Genomic DNA, 19,576 nt, shown 5'->3' with positions numbered 1-19,576 from the left:
GTCTATGAATGTCAATGGTCGAACTCTCTTGACATTTCATAAACAAGAGCGCGATCGACCAATGAACCATTCATCGGGAAAATTGTCGGTAATTATCAATTTAACTTAAATTAAGCTCAATGATATACTTCAAGTATAATCCTAACTTAAATTTAGGGAAAAACTTATGAAGTATCCTCATAGAAATATTGATCAGCTTATACATTTAAACTATTCCAAATGAGCATTTCAGGAGATATCGATTTTTTCGATTTGTATTCAAACTTTTCTACAATAGCACATAATATATTTTATCACTCACTACATTAATTAACCTCACATAGATTCCTCGTTTAAGCTAAAATCAACATTACCATGGTATTAGTTAAGGCTATAACACAAAATGATATATTCCTCTTGAATTTGTGAGAAATAACTCATCATTCAATTTTATCTAGCTAAGTTCAAATTTAATTCAAATACTTGAATCCTATAAAATATCCAAGATAATATATAAATTGCGCAGATGACATGCTGCATAGATGAATACCTTCCCTTATATCATTCCTATCATACTTTATGCATATTTTCCCTCAGTACATTTGAATCATCATCAACTATCATTCGGGTTTCTTCATCAAAATTAATGCTTTAATAATTACTTGATAGAGAAAAAAAATCATTATCATAATCATTTTTCATTAAAAAAAAGAAAAATTAAACAAGAAAATTCAGGATCTTATCATTACAAGCATCCCTATTAAATTAAATCGCGACATTCATTTAGTCAAAATTCTAATCATTGTTATCAATCACGATTAATCATGGTTTCAATGATAAATACCTGATCATCTCATTTCCATCATTTATTCGTGTTATTTTATGTGAAAAATTTCGAAATATCATGTAATTTTCATAAAAAGAGGACAAAAAGTTGTCTAATATCTTGTTTTAATAAAAATAAAAGACCGTTCAAGAATATCTAATGAGTTGCAGGAAATTTTTTAATTTATTTTAATAGGTCACTCATAAACAAGTAAACCAGTATAAATAAGTCACTGATGTCATTCATTGAGAAAGTGAATGAAATGAATGATAAGTAAACAAACTTCATAATTAATAATTTTTCAAAATATATTTTGGATAGATGTTGAATTCTTTCCGTACAAATCAATAATTTAATTTATATGCATTGGTCCTATACTTTATCCTTATCATCATCATTCACTAAGGAAATCTTAATGAACGGCAAAGTAATACCTTGCAGCCTAGCATTCATTCTCATTGTCTTTATTAAAGTTCAACGTCGATAATTTACGGTAATGTATGTTAATGGATTGGGAGAATACCTGGAGACAGCTGCACGGATGGATGGAAGAGTGGAAATGAATGAGGAAGTAGCACCTGCTAAAAGTTTTCTACTAGTCTTTCACATTTACTAATCACTCAAATGCCACCATCAATTCATTTCATTTTCATAATCTCTCTTTACCACTTCTAATTTGTCAAGAACATTGTTCCATTTAACTGTAGTCTCTTTCTTAATAAGTCAAAAAAAAAAAATTGTGGTAAGCTATAATAAAGTGCCAGAAATTCAACCACTCGCATAACTCAAATTTCATTTGTTCCAAATTCTTGGCTCAATTAAAATTAAATTAGCATGAAGGGAGGATTGATAGAACCATAGATGTCCAATTGAAGGTACATCATTAAGAATTGGATCAAATTTAATTTCGATTTAATTTCTTCCATTCTTTTTTAACTTTGTCCTTCCAATATGTTTGTTTTGTTTGGATTAAAATATATTGCTTATTGCTTATGATGAGAAATAAAATGAGCAAATTAAATTGGAATTGTTCCACTTGTTTATCTTCTGCTAAATGAAACCGCTGTTCTCAATTTTATTTCCAATGCCACTCATCAATTTATCCCAGCTATTTTTCCCTTTCTGTTGCTTTAGTTTCAAATGACACATTCTATGATTGTCTCAAATTTCAGAAAGCTAATTTTCATATTTTAAAATAATGCTTCATTCATTTTTTTTCCTTCTAACTCACTGAAAAATTTCGAGATGTCCATTAAATACTAAATTGGAAATTTATTTAAATGTATAGGCTGTGAAAACATCGGTTTTTTTTTTTTGTCGTAAATGATGATTAAAAAATAATCAGTTAAAGGGTAGCAAATCAGCTTATCCTTTCAACATTGATACTATTCAAACTATGCCAAATACAATTAATTAATTCTTTCATTTTGATATTAATATTTAGTTGATTTCTTATTTTCGGTTTGATAAATTCAAGAAAGTGATTGCTATGGCGGAAAGAATCAATTATTGCTTTAAAAATTGCGCTTTTTTTTTTCAGGCGAAATAGAAACTATCGAATATTCCAATTATTCCTTTGGATTAATTTAAATGATCTAACAGCTCAAACTTGAATATTTTATAATTGTGAGTAACAACGAAGAATCTGGAAGTGAAATGAGGTAAAAAAAATGCATCAATGTAGTAACATCTGATGCTTCTTAGCTACTGTATATCCTCGCGATTTATTCTTATGATCGTTATCCTGCTATCCGCAGTACATCATCATCATCATCATAACTGGTCTACAAATGCTTCACATCCGCCATCTTCATGCACCGTTGAAAATGCTATTTGTTCTGCTAGCGATGCACGTATTTGCCGAAATTCAAGGTCAATTACAATCATTGAAAAATTTAATTCTCAATAATAGGTTCAAAACTTTGGGTTTTTGTTTTTTTTAAATCCTCAAAAAAAGACTGGAACTTATATTTTCTCATTAAAAACATATTCAGAAATTCTTTTAGAATGAAAATTTTAAAAAAAGTGCGAAAAAACGTCACATATAAGTTTAAGAAGATATATGTCAATCCTGATTATTTTTTTTTTTAAAGAAGCTTAGAAATTGGGTATAAAATGAAGATTGAAATCTCATTTAGAAGATGAATTCTGGAAATGAAATTTAGAGGATGAATGCAATCCTCGAAATCTATTGAATTCCAAAAATTGCTTAAAGCTAAATATATAAGAGATATGAGACATAGGTATGCCTTAGGAAGTTATTATTAGTTTGACGCAATCAAATTTGCTTGATCATTTATTTTGATTGGTACATTTGTCTTTTATCGCCTAAGGAATGCTTGAAATTCAAGTAGCAGTGATTTGCTTTGCATCATCATGCAAACATCATTTTCAATTTAAAAAAAAGATTTGGTTCTTTTTTTTTCGTCTGAAACAAAATAAGATCTTTGAGCTCATAAAATTCAGATAAAATTAACTTAGCTGTGAGAAAGTTTTAGTAACAAATAAAAAAGTGATAAAACTAAAACTTTCTCACAATTAAGTCAATTCGAATTGAACTTCCAACAACTATGCTGCTTTTTACTTGTCTCTTTTTTTACTTTCTGCTTTTCCTTTAGCTCTTTGAGGATTGTTTTCAATTGCATTTGCTATTATATTTATTTGTTTTCTACATTTCTTTTCCAGAGATTCCTTTGATTCATTAATAGTAAAACAAAATGAATGAATGAATTTTGTCGTTAAGTCTATAGAAAGAAATAAATTTTACATTTGGGTTTCCTCATTTAAAATTAGCCATTAAAATGAAAAGGAAAAAAATTCTTTATTTCCAAAAAATGAGGAAGCAAGAAGAAAAAAAGGAGTGCCGCTGTCATATTCCGGGAGAAATACTTCATTTTTATTGTCCGTTGAGCAAATTCCCCGATAAGAATTCCTCGTTTTATAATTAAATTTCAAAAATAAATATCATTTAGAATGTGAAATGAGCTGAATTTTTCATTCACTGAAAAATTTGTCTGGAGAATCAAGAAAAAGACGGAAAATTTAAGTTACGGAATGAAATCCTAGAAGATAACGTTATTCTTATCCTATTGGGAATATCCAAAATGACAAAGAATGAGTGGATCGGATCGTGGTATTGATATTCCAAAATGAGCCCATTAATGGTCAATATTTTAGATGTCAACTGCTCCATTTTCATCCTATATATCAGTCAAATTTGTCTATTTTTGTCATACTTTCTCTTTCAGATCATTTAACAAAAGTTTAACAGCAAGAAGATGAAAAGATTGAAAGCATAATTCTCTCCTTATTCCATTGGGTCTGTTTATCATTAGAAGCAAGAAAAAAAAAGTAAGGATGAGAGAAGAAAGAAAAATGATGTTGTAGTTCCTAGTTTGGTACAAGGGACATCCATTCTGTATGCGACAATAACTCAGCAATGATGTCGCATAAATGAAACAACTTTAAATGTTTTTGAAATAGAGGAACGAGGTGGATGTAACCAAAAAAAAAACAACAGGATTTGATCTTACTCCAAATTAGTTAGACTAAAATACATTGATATCCTTTTTTAAGTCCATTTAAACGATTTAAGCATATGATTTATACATACAAGTAAAGTAAAGTAAAGTAAAACAAACAGAGCTAATTTAGAGGAAGTTGGTGTAATTTAAATAAAGTTTAAATTTTAGCTGTGTATCGGTGTGCTCAACACGTGGTATGAAAGAATGCGAATGTGACTTGGAAGAGGACAATTACTGCTATCTGTGCTGTGGCAATTCGAATTCCCGGTGCATGCCCGCACATCAGTATAATATCCTGAGGTATTCTATTTCACTATTTCTTTTCTTTTCAAACTTCTTTAATAGCATAGCTTCATAGTAAATCTTGAGTTATCAAAATAACTTGTCAATTATTAAGCACTTAGCAGTTAATTTCCAATTCAGAATTGTATCATAGGTCTACAAATTTAAATTTGTAAACTTCACTTTTCAATATATATATAATGTTTTCTTAATAATAAATTAGAAAGTGTACGGTAATTAGTTCAGGATATTTTCTAGACCATCTCGATAAGATCCCATCATCATATTCTATTTATAGAATTCATACATTCCTTACAGATAATCATCTAAAGTTCATTAATTCTCATTGAAGGACCGCTTCATTTACATGGGAAAATTTTTGCCGATTTTTTCAAAAAATGTGTCGTAAAAAATGAAAGAAGAAAGTGCATGAAGAAAAAACAATGTATGATTAATATGAATTAGCAAATTATGTTAACTGAAGCTGATATATTCCAAAAAGTGTCTACTATTTTATCATCAGAGAAAATTTCAAATCTTTTTGTCAAAATAAAAAAAATTAATTTCTCAATTTTATCTATGATAAGCAAATTGAGCCATACAAGAAAGATTGATTAATTGAAATGTCACAATTAAAACTTGAATTTCAATCAATTTCGCAAATATCGCTATAAGACACAACAATCATTTGTATATTTGATACTTAAATGCATCTCTATATGTGTAATCAAATTTATTTCCCATACATTTTTCGAAAAGCAAAACAGAATTTGAGTGTTGTGACCAAAAATGATTCATTCAATTATTTACCTCTTTACAGTCATTCTTTTTTTTTTTTGTAAATAAAATTTAAGGAGAAAACATTTTTTTTTCCTAGTTGTCCTTCCAGTGAAGCATTCATCCAAAACTGATTTCCCCACCACCTGCTGATTTATCACCAAAAAAGAAAAAGAAAAGAAAAGAAAAAGACGAACACAACAAAAAGTGCATTTCCTTGTTGAAATGGTAATAGAAGAAAGACTTATTTAGATATGCTCAAAATTTTCAAAAATAACACAAAATCTGAGGGGTTAAAGAAAAGATTCTGATAATGTATACTTAATTTCGAATTAAAGTTTTAGGAAAAATTTAGATACTAAAAAATGCGTTTCTATTTGAATTCAATCTTTTCCTTCTCTTTTTGAATGACAAAAAAATTGAAATTAAATTTTGCAGAGATAACGGAGAAAGATGGGAACGTGAAGCTTGCGCACTTTGTCGTCAAAATGGAGCAGAATTGGAAGGTCTGGCATGTGATGACACGGATCCAGCACGATTGTGCCTTCAAGGCAAATGCTCAAATAGTATATGCCATGATAAAAAACCTGGGCAATATTGCGATCGAAAGTTAGCCTTATCATTCAATCTTATCTGATATATTATTGAACTATCGTTCATCCATATTTATCAAAAAATAATTTTATAAATGTGTAGACTGAGGAAATGTAAATTCAATGGATAAGTATGCAAATTTCCAAAATATAAATTTAAGTGTCACTTTTCTTTTTGAAATTAGCACAAGTGTCAATTTAGCGTCAGGAAAATCTGATGAAGTAAAAGTTCAATGAGAGATGGGAATTTAGCCTTTTGCAATACTATATTGAACGATATTTATGATGGTATTGTTCATTAATCCTTCGAAGACCCCAATTTCAATCTTAAGTGATATTGATTTTCTCATTAAGCAAACCCAGGCATGAAGCTTGTTGAATGTTCAGGATGGAAAAAATATGTGTGGATGATATTTGTGAAAATCCATGTGCTCGCATCAGTCCTCATTTGATGGTTTGTGATTGTCCTTTGATTGATCCTGATACGGGATTCGCCTCTGATGATCGTTGTCAACTTTGTTGCTACGATTTTAATGTGGTAGGTATACAGTTATTCAATGTCATTTATAATTTTGACGGAATATCATTTTCCAATAATTTTTTTTAGAAAAAAAAAGAAAAACAAGAATTTTTAGCTGATTTAAAATTATGAAACGAGAAAAAAGTGAAAGGAAATTTTAAAAACTTACAGTTATTTTGTCAACTTTATGTCAAATCTTAAATTCAATCCAAAATTTATGAAATAAAACAAAAATAATTTATTTTGTTCAAACAACTCATTTTTTCGATTATTTAATACTGAGAAATAGCCTATAGAGCATATGACATTTATATTTCAATTTTCATTATGTAAACAAATATGCATTGAAAGCTTCACGGGAATGGAAAGCCTAATAAATGCACTTTTTTAACAATTACTAGAGGGATGAAACAGTTACTCACTTGCTAAAATTACATTAAATGTGCAAATATTCGCTTCATCTAAAGTAATAATATTTCAAGTGATATTATTTATTACCTTAACTCATGATAATGAAACAAAATGATTTCGGTCAAAGCGGATTCACTACTGCATTATATTAAGTCAAACACTCAAATTCCTCGAGTACTACAAAATTCGGGAAAAATCTTACACATAATTTAAATAAATGAATAATTCGAAAAAACCAACGATAAGATTTTTTGATGAAGAAATGCTACAATTAATTCTTGTACTAACTACAATTCGTCCAATCTGCTGTAAGAAGCTAATCTAAATTGCAAAGTATAAGTAAAATTATTCAAAGTTAACTTTACTGCAGAAGATATAAAGATGTCTAAGCAAATTGATTTCGAAAAGAAAATAAAATACAAAATGAAATTTTGGATGAAAAATTTAAACTCAAATGATATTTATTGCAGAAACCTGCATCAAGACGCTGTCAAAATGCATATCGTCGATTTAATTTAGCATCAACCCATAATAGGCCTATTTGGCGTGTAGGTCTGGACTGTGCTGGTGGCAAAAAATGTAATCGCTACGGTGTTTGTCGTGGTCTTTCATTGCAACCAACACTTTATTTAACACTATTCTCACTGCTATTTTCCATTTGCTGCCTTATGTTGTGATGTTGCCGGTGGTAAAGATAATTATAATGATTATGAGGACGACGATTATAATGAATATGGTTATGATGATGATGATGATGAAGGTGATATGATGATGATGATGATGGTGATGGTGATTATGATATGAATGACCATTTTATTGTGCAATGATTTTAAAACTTTAACTTAAAATTTAATGTTTCATTTTTAGCATTTTTTTTAGCACACTTTTTCTGTCAGTTAGCAATGATTTCCTCATAACTAATTCCCATGAGGCAGATTAAGCTATAAAAACAGTCAAGATCCCAAGGAGGAAGGAAGATGTAAAAGAAATGGATGCTATCAACATATGTCAACTGTCAAACTGTAGCAAATCATAGAGCCTTCCCTCAACTTCTCATCTAGGGTTTGAATTCTCATCTAGGGTTTGAATATCTTTAGCAAAATCTAAATTTCTTTCCAAGCAACAATTTTATTGAAGGTCACTCAAATCAAAAAAAAGCTTCAAATCCCATGAGAATTTGTAAGGACAAATATTTTGAAGGCTAACCTTTGTCCAGATGATTACTGGTTTTGGTGTACCAGTTACTGAACAGTCCAGCAGTAATGGCCTTCCAACAGTGATTGATGGATTTAAATTGGTCATATCCAAAAAGCGAGGTGGCTCTGAAATAAATAGAAACTTGAAAAAAAATCCTTTTTTCTCGCAAATTCTAGAAAACTTTATATAAATTTACAGTATAAATGCTTATATCTCTCAGTTTTCAACAATAAATTATGCGAAAAAAAAAAAATTCAATTCATTCACGCAACATGTTAAATTCATCAGTTTTCCTCCTCTGCCTTCAATCCTATCATAATTCGAAAATTAAATACTCTCTAAATCATCAATTCATTCGCTTATGTTAATTATTCACAATGACTTTTCATATATGCTTCATTACAATGAAAGTTTTTATGCTAGTAGGTTACTATTGCAGTTTTATTTATAGCTTACAATTAGCTAAATAACTAATGTTACGTTTTCAATAAATTAAGTATCCCAGTAATTCGGTTTTGTAATTATACAGTACCCAGTGATGGTGTGTTCAAACCAAATGAAGAATTATGAAATGAAATCGAGTATTAAATTTGATTATACCATGTACAATAAGCTCGTATGTTTTTCTTGCTTCTCCTGCTTCATTTTGTACTACACAAACATAGCTACCCGAGTCGCTCAAACGTGCATTTCGAATTTCAATTCGTCGATCGTCCACCTAACAAAACGGATATATCAAATGTAAATTAAATGAAAGAAACTGAACATTAAGCCTAAATTTCAAAATGAATCTTTAAGCTTGAATTTTAAGCTGAATTTTATACTTTAAGTTTTATTAATCAGAATCATGTAGGGTATGAATAAGAAATTAATTAATGACTTTAAGGAGCAAACTTTAGGCAATAATGCTTTCTAATATCCTTTACATTATTGATGTGATAGAATGTTTGACGACAAATACAAGTAAGAAGGAAAATATTTTGTTAGTTATAAGCAAACAATAAGTGGAATGCTTGGATCAAATATAATTTTTATTTCCGAACTTGAATATGTGTTCAGTATTGCAAAAAATTCCAATTCTAGTTTTCCTGGACTCGAAAAGATTCTCAGTCTTATATCAAATTTATGAAAACATGCCAAAATATTTGGACTAATTTGTCCATTTTCCACTTCTCGTCCATCAATAATCCATTTTGTTACCAATTTTCCAGTACCACTAAGTACTTTGCAAGTTAGAATGACGAATTCGCCTACCACCACCTCCATTTCCTGGATATCACGATCAAGGACCGGTGGAGCTAAATAAGATCGAATAGTGAAGTTGAAACGACCAAAAATAAATCTCTTTAAAAAAATAATTGTGCTATTTTAATCATACTAACAAAAAACTCATTCTTCGGTCTAAATTAAATAGAATGAAATAAAATCATTAGCTTTATAACACTTCAAAATCATTTCTCATAGTATTTCAATACAGTCAATTTCGAAATTTGATAATAATAATAATGATTCAATTTGAACTAAATTCAGGCTTCGATGACACTTCAGAAAGGAGTACCAGTAAGTTTGATGATAAAATCACGAGTTGCTTGACCAACTTTATTTGTTGCTGTACAAGTATAACGTCCATCTAAACCTTCACGTGCAGCGTTTATCCATATCGTCTGATTATTATTAAGAAATGCTAAATCGTAATCCGGTTGAATCAAACGATTATTTCTGGTCCATATGATCTAAAAGGATTAAGCAAATGTCTTGGGAACAAAGGATAAGAAGAAATAAGATTCAAAACAGTTTGAATGGTTCAAAGTATTATGAAAACAAATTTTAATCGGAAATAGTCAATAATAACAAGCCTTAGGCTCTTTGGTATCTTGGCCTTGTGAAATAAAAGACCTAACAGAGCAATCATTATTGAAGAAGTATGATTCATACAAGTCGGATTAATTACAAATACAAGTTTACAAGATTAATGAAATTAAAAAAAGTAATAAAGTCAGAACCAATGGAACTGAAAATTCTAAATTTTGGAAACAACAAACCTGTGCATCAGGAAGAGCCTGAACTATACATTCCAAAGTAAAGCCAGTCCCGGGAATTATTGTTTGCAACGGCGGTGAGGAGGAGGTTTCGCTGATGATTGGTGGGACTGAAATTTCAAAATTCAAGTGGAATTCAATAAATACTATCAAAAATTTGCATGAAATATAAAATCATAAAATTTATCATAGATTATCACGTCATTTTACAACACGCTTATGTTTTTTTCACTTTATTGCCATGACTTCAAGGATTTAAAATTCACTGAAAACTTACCCAAAACATGCAAATCATATATTTTCTTAGCTTCACCCGCAGTATTCTGCGCAATACAAACGTATCGAGCAGTATCTAAGATCTGTGCTGACAAGATATGCAAAATTCGACCGCGAGAGGAAGCCTTAAAATGGTTTTTTGAGAATTTCCTCGTTAATTTCGAAACTTTCTCGAAACAAGACAAATATCAGATTAAAAGTAGCAGCAAATAAATCAACCTGAAGATAGCTGGTTGCAGGATGTGACTCTCCCACAAATTCCATAGTTTTCCCGTCACGTAACCATTCGATATCAATTGGTTCAGTGCCCGAAACATCACAAAACAAATCTTTTGCTTCATTGACAAACACCTCGACTAATTCCTGCTTATCACCACCTATTACTGGACTTCCTAAATATAATTCTATCTTAAAATTGTATTTTTGATAAGCAGTAACACTCATCGAATTTAAGTTAAATATGTGGTACTTTTAAATTGATTTTATATTATTACCAGTTTTAACTAAATCAGACATGTATATGTAGTATCAACTTACTGATGACTTGAAGATAGGTTTCCAAATCGGCTAAACCAATATCGTTTGTTGCTATACATGTATACCTGAAATATTCCTGTAAATTAAAAAGTAAAGGAGAAACTGCCAACTAAATGGAAAATTGGTAATTATATCGGTCCGTTTACTTTTCATCCCGTTTAGCTTATTGCACAAAATTTTTTCCGTCCATTTTTCTATTTTTCTTTCCCTAAAACAATGAAAGTTGTTATAACTGCATAATAAGCATTTATATTAATATTCACATACGTAAAAGACGTGTTTTCATTTATTTAAAAACAAGTAATTAAATGAGTTTTGGAGAGATGAGTAATTAACAATTATACCTTGCATCATCGGTCGCAGAAGTATCGCTTATTTCAAGTTGTCGTCCACCATTCAGAACAGCATGACGACTACCGGTTCCCAATGGTTGTCCATTTTTAAGCCATGCAATGGTTGGTTCAGGACTACCGAATACTGGACAATTAATAATCGCGGTTCGACCTTCGTTCACCTGCATGCGATGCAGAATATTCGGTCCCTCGATCGTTGGTGCTTCTAAATTTGAAATATTTTTTCAGGTACTAAAGCATTTGAGCGATTGTTTCGCTTCGAGAATATCAAATTAGCAATATCATTTTATAGATGTAAAAAAATTGGGAAATGATACGTAAAATACGTCGGTACTATATTTAAGTACGACTATCGAAATACTATGCTTATTATCGATTTTTTACATTTCAAAACGATCGTATACCTAATAATTTTACGACGAAATCGTGTTTTTCTTCACCAGCTGGATTTCGTGCGATACAAGTATAACGATCAACATCATTCTAAAAGGAATGTCATTTTCTGAGCTAAACATTAAATAGAATGTTACCTAGATATGGATCAGAATTTTGAAAAATAAACATGGATTAGAAATTTTGAGAAATTCTGTTAACTAAATATGGACCAGAAATTTTTTCGATCAGAATTTTGAAACTTCTTGCTAAGAAAATGCACCTGTGTACCTGGAATTACCGGGAATTTTCTATCAGTTAGCTGTGGCGAAGATTCATCATTACTTAACATTTAACGGAAACGGAATTTTTAATTTGATTCTTAATTCTTGTCCTTAGACAAATCTCAGAACATTTACTTATTCATTTAAAGGTGTTACTGTATTTTCTTATTCCAGATTTACCATATATAACGCATTTTCTACAAATGAACAACAAACTTTTTTCAAATTCAAAAAGTGTAATTTCATTCCGTTAGCAGATAAGTAAACGTCAGAATCATGATAAAACGGCCTGCCAGCTTTTAACCATGTTACTGTAGGCGTTGGTCGACCGTATGCTGGACAATTAATTGTCAGAGCGCTTTGTGATTTACCGCCAATTTCTGCAGGTATCCTTTCACGTTCTATTTTTGGTGGCGCTATAATAAAATTTTATTGGTTCATTTCTTAGCATCACGTTAAAAGAAATTGTAAAATTTTCGGAAGTCAAAGGTTAGCATGCTTTTTGAATGAGAAAGTTAACATTTAACTGAAGGATTCTTACAAACTAAAACTGATTTAACTGATTCTTACAAACTAAAACTGATTTAACTGATTCTTACAAACTAAAACTGAAATTCGAAAGATATTCCTGAATCAGGACGTTACTTTCTGATGCATATGTGGCCATCTGATTTCTTATGAACTATTTATGTGTTATATTCAAAAAGTAGAAACTTACTCATGACGTATAAGAGAATGTCTTGTTCTACCATTCCGGCCTTATTTTTTGCTTCACATGTATAACGACCGGAATTTACTACCTGCAATGTTGTAGGCAGATCATTTGATAGCTACATCAAACATGAATAACTTATACATTCTTATTTCCTCTCTCTTATAGTTTTACCCGTTACCTGGGTAAAAAAACCCCAAAATTCTAAAAACATATTATTTAGAGTACAATATGGCCCAATGCCTGAAATGATGCAAATGATCATAGAACAAAGCAACTTACTTCTACGCGTTCGATTCTCAGGTCATTACCTTGCAGATATCCTGTATCTATTCTTTTCGTAATATTGAATTGCGTAAGAAGTTCACCATCCTTAAACCATTCCACTACTGGTTCCGGTTTACCAGTTACCGGACAACCTAATGTAACTGCACTGTTCTCGATTACTGTTCTGCGATGTATATATAATGTGAAACACAAATTTTGAATTCAGTGAATATTTTCAATTTTTGTTCATATCTAGTTCATCATGAGAGAATAAGTCATATCAATTTCAGGTCAATTACGAAAACTCTGTCGACACAAGACAATATGATAAAAACTTTGCATATTCAAAATTACTAAAGTTTTTTCAATGGATTTTTCCTTTAAAAAGATCATATTGGAGATTATACCTGTTCTTGTCCTTATCTAGAATTAGTATTTCCGGTGGAAGTAGAACATTTAGCTTGTAGTCAACTCTTGATTCACCAGCATCATTCCTGACATGACAACTGTAGCTTCCCTCATCACGTAGGTCAGCTCTTAATAATGAAAGCATAGGGTTTCACAAGAATAAGGTATCATACATATCACTGAAAGCAACGTATATTCAAAGAATAAGATAAGGCAAATCACTCAAGGATCGATGGATTCCCGGTGAAAAACCATAAGCCTTCAGAAGATCGAATTTGTAAAATGCCTCTTAGAAGAAGAGGAAGAAATCCGTCAATATTATTCGCTCAATTTATTAAACTGATAAATGTCCACTAATGACTGCTCATTAATCAAATTGTAGCACTTTAATTGCTGCTTTGAAAGTGTTGAAAATTACCGATTAATATGAAGTTTACGACTCAGCTGGGACATTGCATATTTCCATCCATCAATTTTTATTGGCTGGTAATCTTTTAACCTGAAATTATCAACATCACGAAGAGAATCTGGTTATTTTTCACCTCCGATGGATGAGGCTAATGATAATTCGGCCATGTACTTTTAGTCTATTGATAAGCTTAGGTGGAAGTAAAAGATTCACAATTTTACGAAATGAAACTTCTAATTTTCATCAATCGTAAAATGTTAGTGTTTCAATTTCGCTTGCTAATGTTGCTAACATTCTGGGATCTATTTGAGTCAAGTGAGTTAACCATAAGATTGTAAGTATTAGTTTAAAATGATAAAAATAGGAATAGAATTCAATGTACCAAGTGACTTCGTCGGAAAATCTTTTGTCAATTATTGGACAATGGATGACAACCGAATCGTTCCGTATCACTTCAGTTATTTTCTTCACATCTTCAGCAATTGCAGGACGAGCTAAATGAGACATCTCACCATTACAAGTTAAGTAGGACAAAATTTAAATTTCGTTATTAAAATAAGATTTTACCACATACCAAATATTAAAAAGAAAAATTGTGTATTACAGTTGACACATCCTAACATAGTTTGACAATTTCAACATGGTGTTATTTTCTGGCCAAATGGTGCCCTAAAATATTCATAGGCATTTATTTCCACTTTCCACTTACTTATGACATCCACATCAAAATTAATTTCCGCTTGGCCAACTTTATTCCGCGCTAGGCAGACGTAAGATCCACGATGTTCCACATCAGCCTGCACAATTTTAAGCTGTTGTCCTTCTGAAAGCGTCTGTACTGAATTAAGTTCTAGCGCTGGCTTACCATCCTGGAAAAATCTCATATACCAATCAAACAATTCATTTAAAGATATGCAAATGCGATAACAATGAGTAACTAATGCTATCATTCTCTTCTTGCAAGAGATTTGCGAAAAAGTCTTATCACGATAACAGTAATGATAACAATCCAAATATCACTAATATCGATTATCTTGGAAAAGAGAAGAATAAAATCATTTGGGCTAAATTGACAATGAATTAAGGAATACTCTAACCTTAATCCAAGTGATGGTTGGATATGGCTCGCCTTCAACTTCGCATGGTAAAACCAAAGAATTATTTTCAATCACTTTATATAGCCCACCTCTGCCAATAATCATTGGTGGCGCTGAAAGATTACGGTATCGGAAATGAAACCGGTGTGGCGTTAATTACCAAATCCAGTATATCGTTAGGTAAAGCCTTTTTGTCAGCAAAATTTCGCTAATTTTTAAGTTACATATTACTGAAACTTTTGTAATACTGTAAAATTGATTTACCGATCACTGATAATTTATAATTTTTGCTTGTTTCACCGGCTTTATTACGTGCCACACAACTATACATTGCTTGATCATCCGGCTGAACGTCAGAGATAACGAATTGTCGCCCACCATTTAAAATCTGAAAACAATTAATTTGAAAGTTTCAAAAATATTACAGAATTGTAAATCAGAAGCAAAAGAAGGAAAAAAATAAACTGGATAGATTATCATCGGTCACCTGTCAATCGACATTTAATTAATTCAGGTGATTTAACATTTCCTCCTACAATCAGTAAGTACTTGAGATATTGAAAATAGCGAATAATGATTACCTGTATATTATCGCTATAACCAGGAGCAAGAGGGACAGAATTTTTGGTCCATGAGATATCGGCATCCGAAGTGACCGGTAGTGGACATTCAAGACTTACTGGCCGATGTTTAAGTGTTTCGATTAATGCTGTTACATTAGCATTTTCCAATTCTGCAGAGTATGTAGATGCATTTAATATAATAAATGTCAAAGGTAGTTGTAATTTATACAGAAACACACCTACCAGGTTTCATGATAACGCGTACATTGAATGTTTTCTCAGCACGACCAGCTTTGTTGATAATTCCACAACGATAACTTCCACCACTTTCAGAATTCACCGATGGTATCAATACAGTTCTTTTCTCATTCAAAAGCTGTAATTATAAGTTTCAAATATTGATTATCGATAAGGGAAGATAGTATTAGTTAAATATTAAAGATTTCGAACTTTTAATTAAGTTTATTTGAATAGTTTACTTTTTTTATCTCTTAAACGACTTTTTAAAATAAGACAAGTTTTTCTCTGGTTAACTCATTTGTATTCTATTTCACCGTCCTGAATTCGCACTCATCAATGGATACATATTACCTGAACAATGAGTGGGAAAGCTAAAAGATATGCCAGAATCCGTCTACCTGTACATCATCTCCAACATCAACGCCATCTTTAGACCAGTGTATGTCCGGGATGGGATCTGCTTCGAAGTCACATTCAAGTTCCAACGATTCATTTTCCACAATTGAAATATGCTCGACTGCTTTGCCAGTAATACTTGGAGGAACTATAATCGAATTCAGCTATTTTAATATTTCTTTGCTAATTAATTTGAGGTTTGTAATTCAATTCCAAGATGCGAACTTATAATTAAGCTCATATTTTATTGTTACCGAAGATTAATAAAACAAATTTTCAAAGCATCTACCAATGACTGTAACATCAAATTCTCGTGTTGCTTGACCAGCTGAATTTCGTGCCACACAGGTATACGTCCCTTCAGCTTCCTTTTGGATACTTACCACTACTAATCGAGTTTTATCCAACGAAATTTGCATATTTGTATTATCCAACTGAAAGGAATATGCAAAATTTCCCATAAAGACGGAGATATTTCTCAAAACTATATCCTACTGAATGGAAGTTTGAATTGAATATATAAAGTAAAATACTCAAATACAGTTATTGTTCTAAACATCCATTCTGGTCTCCATTATGTAACCTTTCGGATTATATGAAAAAATAAACCAGGATTATTATGGAAATGGTTAATAAAATACCAAGTTGACAGTGTAGTTGACAATTTGAAACAGAATTGGAACAAAGAAGGCGAGCAGTAATAGAAGCATTTAAATTATAGTTCAAATACTAATATAATTATAAATGTAAAATGGTAACCAAATTTTGAGTGACCAGGACTTCCATTCATAATTGAAATTACTGATAACGGGAAAAGAAATGTGAAACCGTTATTGGACGTCCATTTTTAAGCCATTCTATATCCATAATATTAATTGGGGTGGATAGTGGACATTCCAAAGTTATTGCATTTCCTTCGGTAACTTCAATTGGCCCATAATCATCAGAATCAATCATTGTCGGAGGAGCTATCATCTGAAATAAATAAAAATAGCTATATTAAAAATATACAAAACAAAGATGATAAAGTTTTTTCCAGGAAGTAATAACAATCACTAGTGACGATTATTCTTCGCTACCGTGAAGAGCTCCAACTCAATCTGGATGGAAATTTACCTGAAGAATCTAAGCATACCTGAACAAGAAATTCACGTGATATACTGCCAGCCTTGTTATTCGCAATACACGTATACCTAGAAGAATATTATGATTTTAATCTTCACCTCAGTTTATGAGAAAACTTTCGACACGGTGGCAAAGATTTATAAGATTCCGAACTCTGACACTACTCTGATTTAATTAATGATTGGTACAATATGTAACAAAACTACCTTCCAGTCCAGGATTGCTTAATTTCCCATAAACTTTCCCAGAAATTTTTAGTTAAATTCCATTTGCTATCTTGCCTTTTCATTAAAAACAACAAATTTTTTTAAACAATTCTTTCTCCTATATGTGAGGAAATATAAATTTGGAAGTACCTGTGATTAGCGTAATCATTGTGCTGTACGACTAGTTTCTGATTTCGGTCACTTATTGAAGCATGACTTTCGATTAGTATCTGACCATCGCGAAGCCACTGGACATTTGGTGGTGGATGACCGTCTACATAACATGTTAACGATAATGCGGTACCAGATGTTATTTGAATGTTTGTTTCGTACTTTTTATCACGAAAACTTGGTGGTGCTATAATAATTAAACATTTAATAAACATATGGAAAAATGAAATGAATCTCAGTTTAACTTATAGAATGAATAATACAATTTCGTGTTAAATAACAAATTCAAAATACGAATTAAACTGTATTTGTTATCAACGATGTTTAATGTAATAATTTAAAATGAATTATTGATCAAAGATTGATAGATCAATACTTTTTTCATTGATTTATCTTTCAGTTAACTGATAAAGTGATACCTAAAACAGTTAGCGCAAAATTTTTAATGCTTTGACCAGCGCTATTTCGAACTCGACACTGGTAAAGACCCTCATTAAGAAGTGTAGCCTCATTGAGATACATTCGACGTCCATTTAAAACAATTTGCGCATTCGATGGTAACGTTTCGAAACCTTCCTGTAACATAGTACAAGTACCAAATGTTTTTTTTAGTAAGTAAGTGGAGCTTCTTAATAATATCCAATATTTAATTTAATTAGATTTTCCTTTTTTTTCTCTTTTTTAATTCCTTAATTGATTACTGTAATTGCAAATTGTCTGAACGCATATTCAGATTTAATTTTTGATTCTTATAAATTTGGCATATTTGTATCTAAAAATATACCTCCATTTGGAGAAGGAATTTTTTTTGAATTAAAATTATCAACAAATACAACTTATCCAAATTTAAAATAAATTTAATTTTGACACAAATGAAATACCAAAATGTTAAACAAAATGGGGAAAAGTTATTTGTTGAGCAAATAATTAGCATATATGGTAAGCAAATAAGGATGAATATTTTTTGGAAGACAAATAAATGTGTTTGCGATTGACCCTTTAGAAAGAATAGCGTTTAATTGGATCGTTTAATTATTGTTTGCTAACCATAAGCCATGAAATGGTTGATTGAAATCCTTCCTGTTCCATATCACAATTCAATATTACACTTTTCCCAACGATCACTTCCAATGTTTCATCATTACCCAATTTTGGTGGAGCTAAAAATGAATTAAGTTATAGATTAAAAATCAGAGATTAAGTCATGAATTGGAATTAAAGATTAAGTTACAAATTAAAAATCAACGATTAATCCATGAATTGGTGTCGCAGACAGTAACAGAATAAGCATAAATTTCATTTTTTATCCGAAGATAATAATTGAAACCTCCAATATTTTCAACTCCTTCTATTATTTCCTTTCATTTAAAATTGAATTTGCAATTTTTGTTCAAAGTTAATAATTAAGTTCATGTTGAATCCAAATTTTTTTATTTTATTTTCTTCAATACATTACAAAAATTACCAATCAGCACTGTCAAGCGTTAAAAAATAAATTATATTTAAGTAGTTTTATACTTTTTTCATAAACAGTAATAAAATGCGAGGTGTAATTACGTCCTATTTTAGTACCTTTTAGTTTCTAAGCTTCTTGAAAAACTTAGAAGCTATTCTTTGAATTATTATTCTCATCATTCCTCTCGATTTATCATTAATAATTTCCTAACTCGTAACAATTAATTTAATCTTTCCCAGATGCAAACCATCGTAGGATTAAATTTATTTGTGTTATATCATTTCATTGGTAATATTTTAGCTATAAATATTTTGATAATCAATGATAAATGAACATAAATTATGGATTATTTTATATGGGATGAGACTCAAATGTCTTTTATAAATTTGATACCTAATGAAGGTAAACAATTTTCAATTAGGTATGAAATATTGTAAGAAAAGAGAGATGCAAAGCTTAGGTTTATCCTTTCTTTTCCTACTTCATTATCATTAAAACTTTGCTTTCCACATTATTTTTTAGTAATTGTTATTGTCTTTCTTTTTTTTTTTTTTTT

General features: G+C 30.6%; 2 protein-coding genes across 2 annotated transcripts; one reads left to right on the top strand and one right to left on the bottom strand.

The window, feature by feature from the left end:
* Positions 1-2,537: 2,537 nt before the first annotated feature.
* Positions 2,538-7,716, top strand: LOAG_05723 (hypothetical protein; the record flags this gene model as incomplete). Its single annotated transcript, XM_020446952.1, has 6 exons — positions 2,538-2,677; positions 4,498-4,629; positions 5,827-5,997; positions 6,369-6,519; positions 7,383-7,505; positions 7,627-7,716. 6 exons carry the CDS (start codon positions 2,538-2,540, stop codon positions 7,714-7,716), a joined length of 807 nt encoding a protein of 268 aa, XP_020302767.1.
* Positions 7,717-8,040: 324 nt separating this feature from the next.
* LOAG_05722 (hypothetical protein) lies at positions 8,041-18,149 on the bottom strand (the record flags this gene model as incomplete). The annotated part of the gene is made up of 27 exons (XM_003141259.2): positions 8,041-8,234; positions 8,710-8,827; positions 9,310-9,407; positions 9,668-9,842; positions 10,152-10,258; positions 10,426-10,549; positions 10,644-10,816; positions 10,962-11,026; positions 11,306-11,519; positions 11,719-11,797; positions 12,187-12,386; positions 12,689-12,770; positions 12,965-13,133; positions 13,357-13,485; positions 13,776-13,856; positions 14,149-14,260; positions 14,476-14,635; positions 14,864-14,976; positions 15,128-15,251; positions 15,445-15,596; positions 15,670-15,802; positions 16,065-16,210; positions 16,352-16,496; positions 16,891-17,037; positions 17,198-17,255; positions 17,544-17,751; positions 17,984-18,149. 27 exons carry the CDS (start codon positions 18,147-18,149, stop codon positions 8,041-8,043), a joined length of 3,672 nt encoding a protein of 1,223 aa, XP_003141307.2.
* Between the last annotated feature and the right edge of the window lie 1,427 nt (positions 18,150-19,576).

Source organism: Loa loa, assembly GCF_000183805.2.
Source record: "Loa loa unplaced genomic scaffold supercont3.2, whole genome shotgun sequence".
Classification (NCBI taxonomy): domain Eukaryota; kingdom Metazoa; phylum Nematoda; class Chromadorea; order Rhabditida; family Onchocercidae; genus Loa; species Loa loa.
Note: the sequence above shows the minus strand (reverse complement) of the source record. Positions and strands in the feature narration are given on the sequence as shown.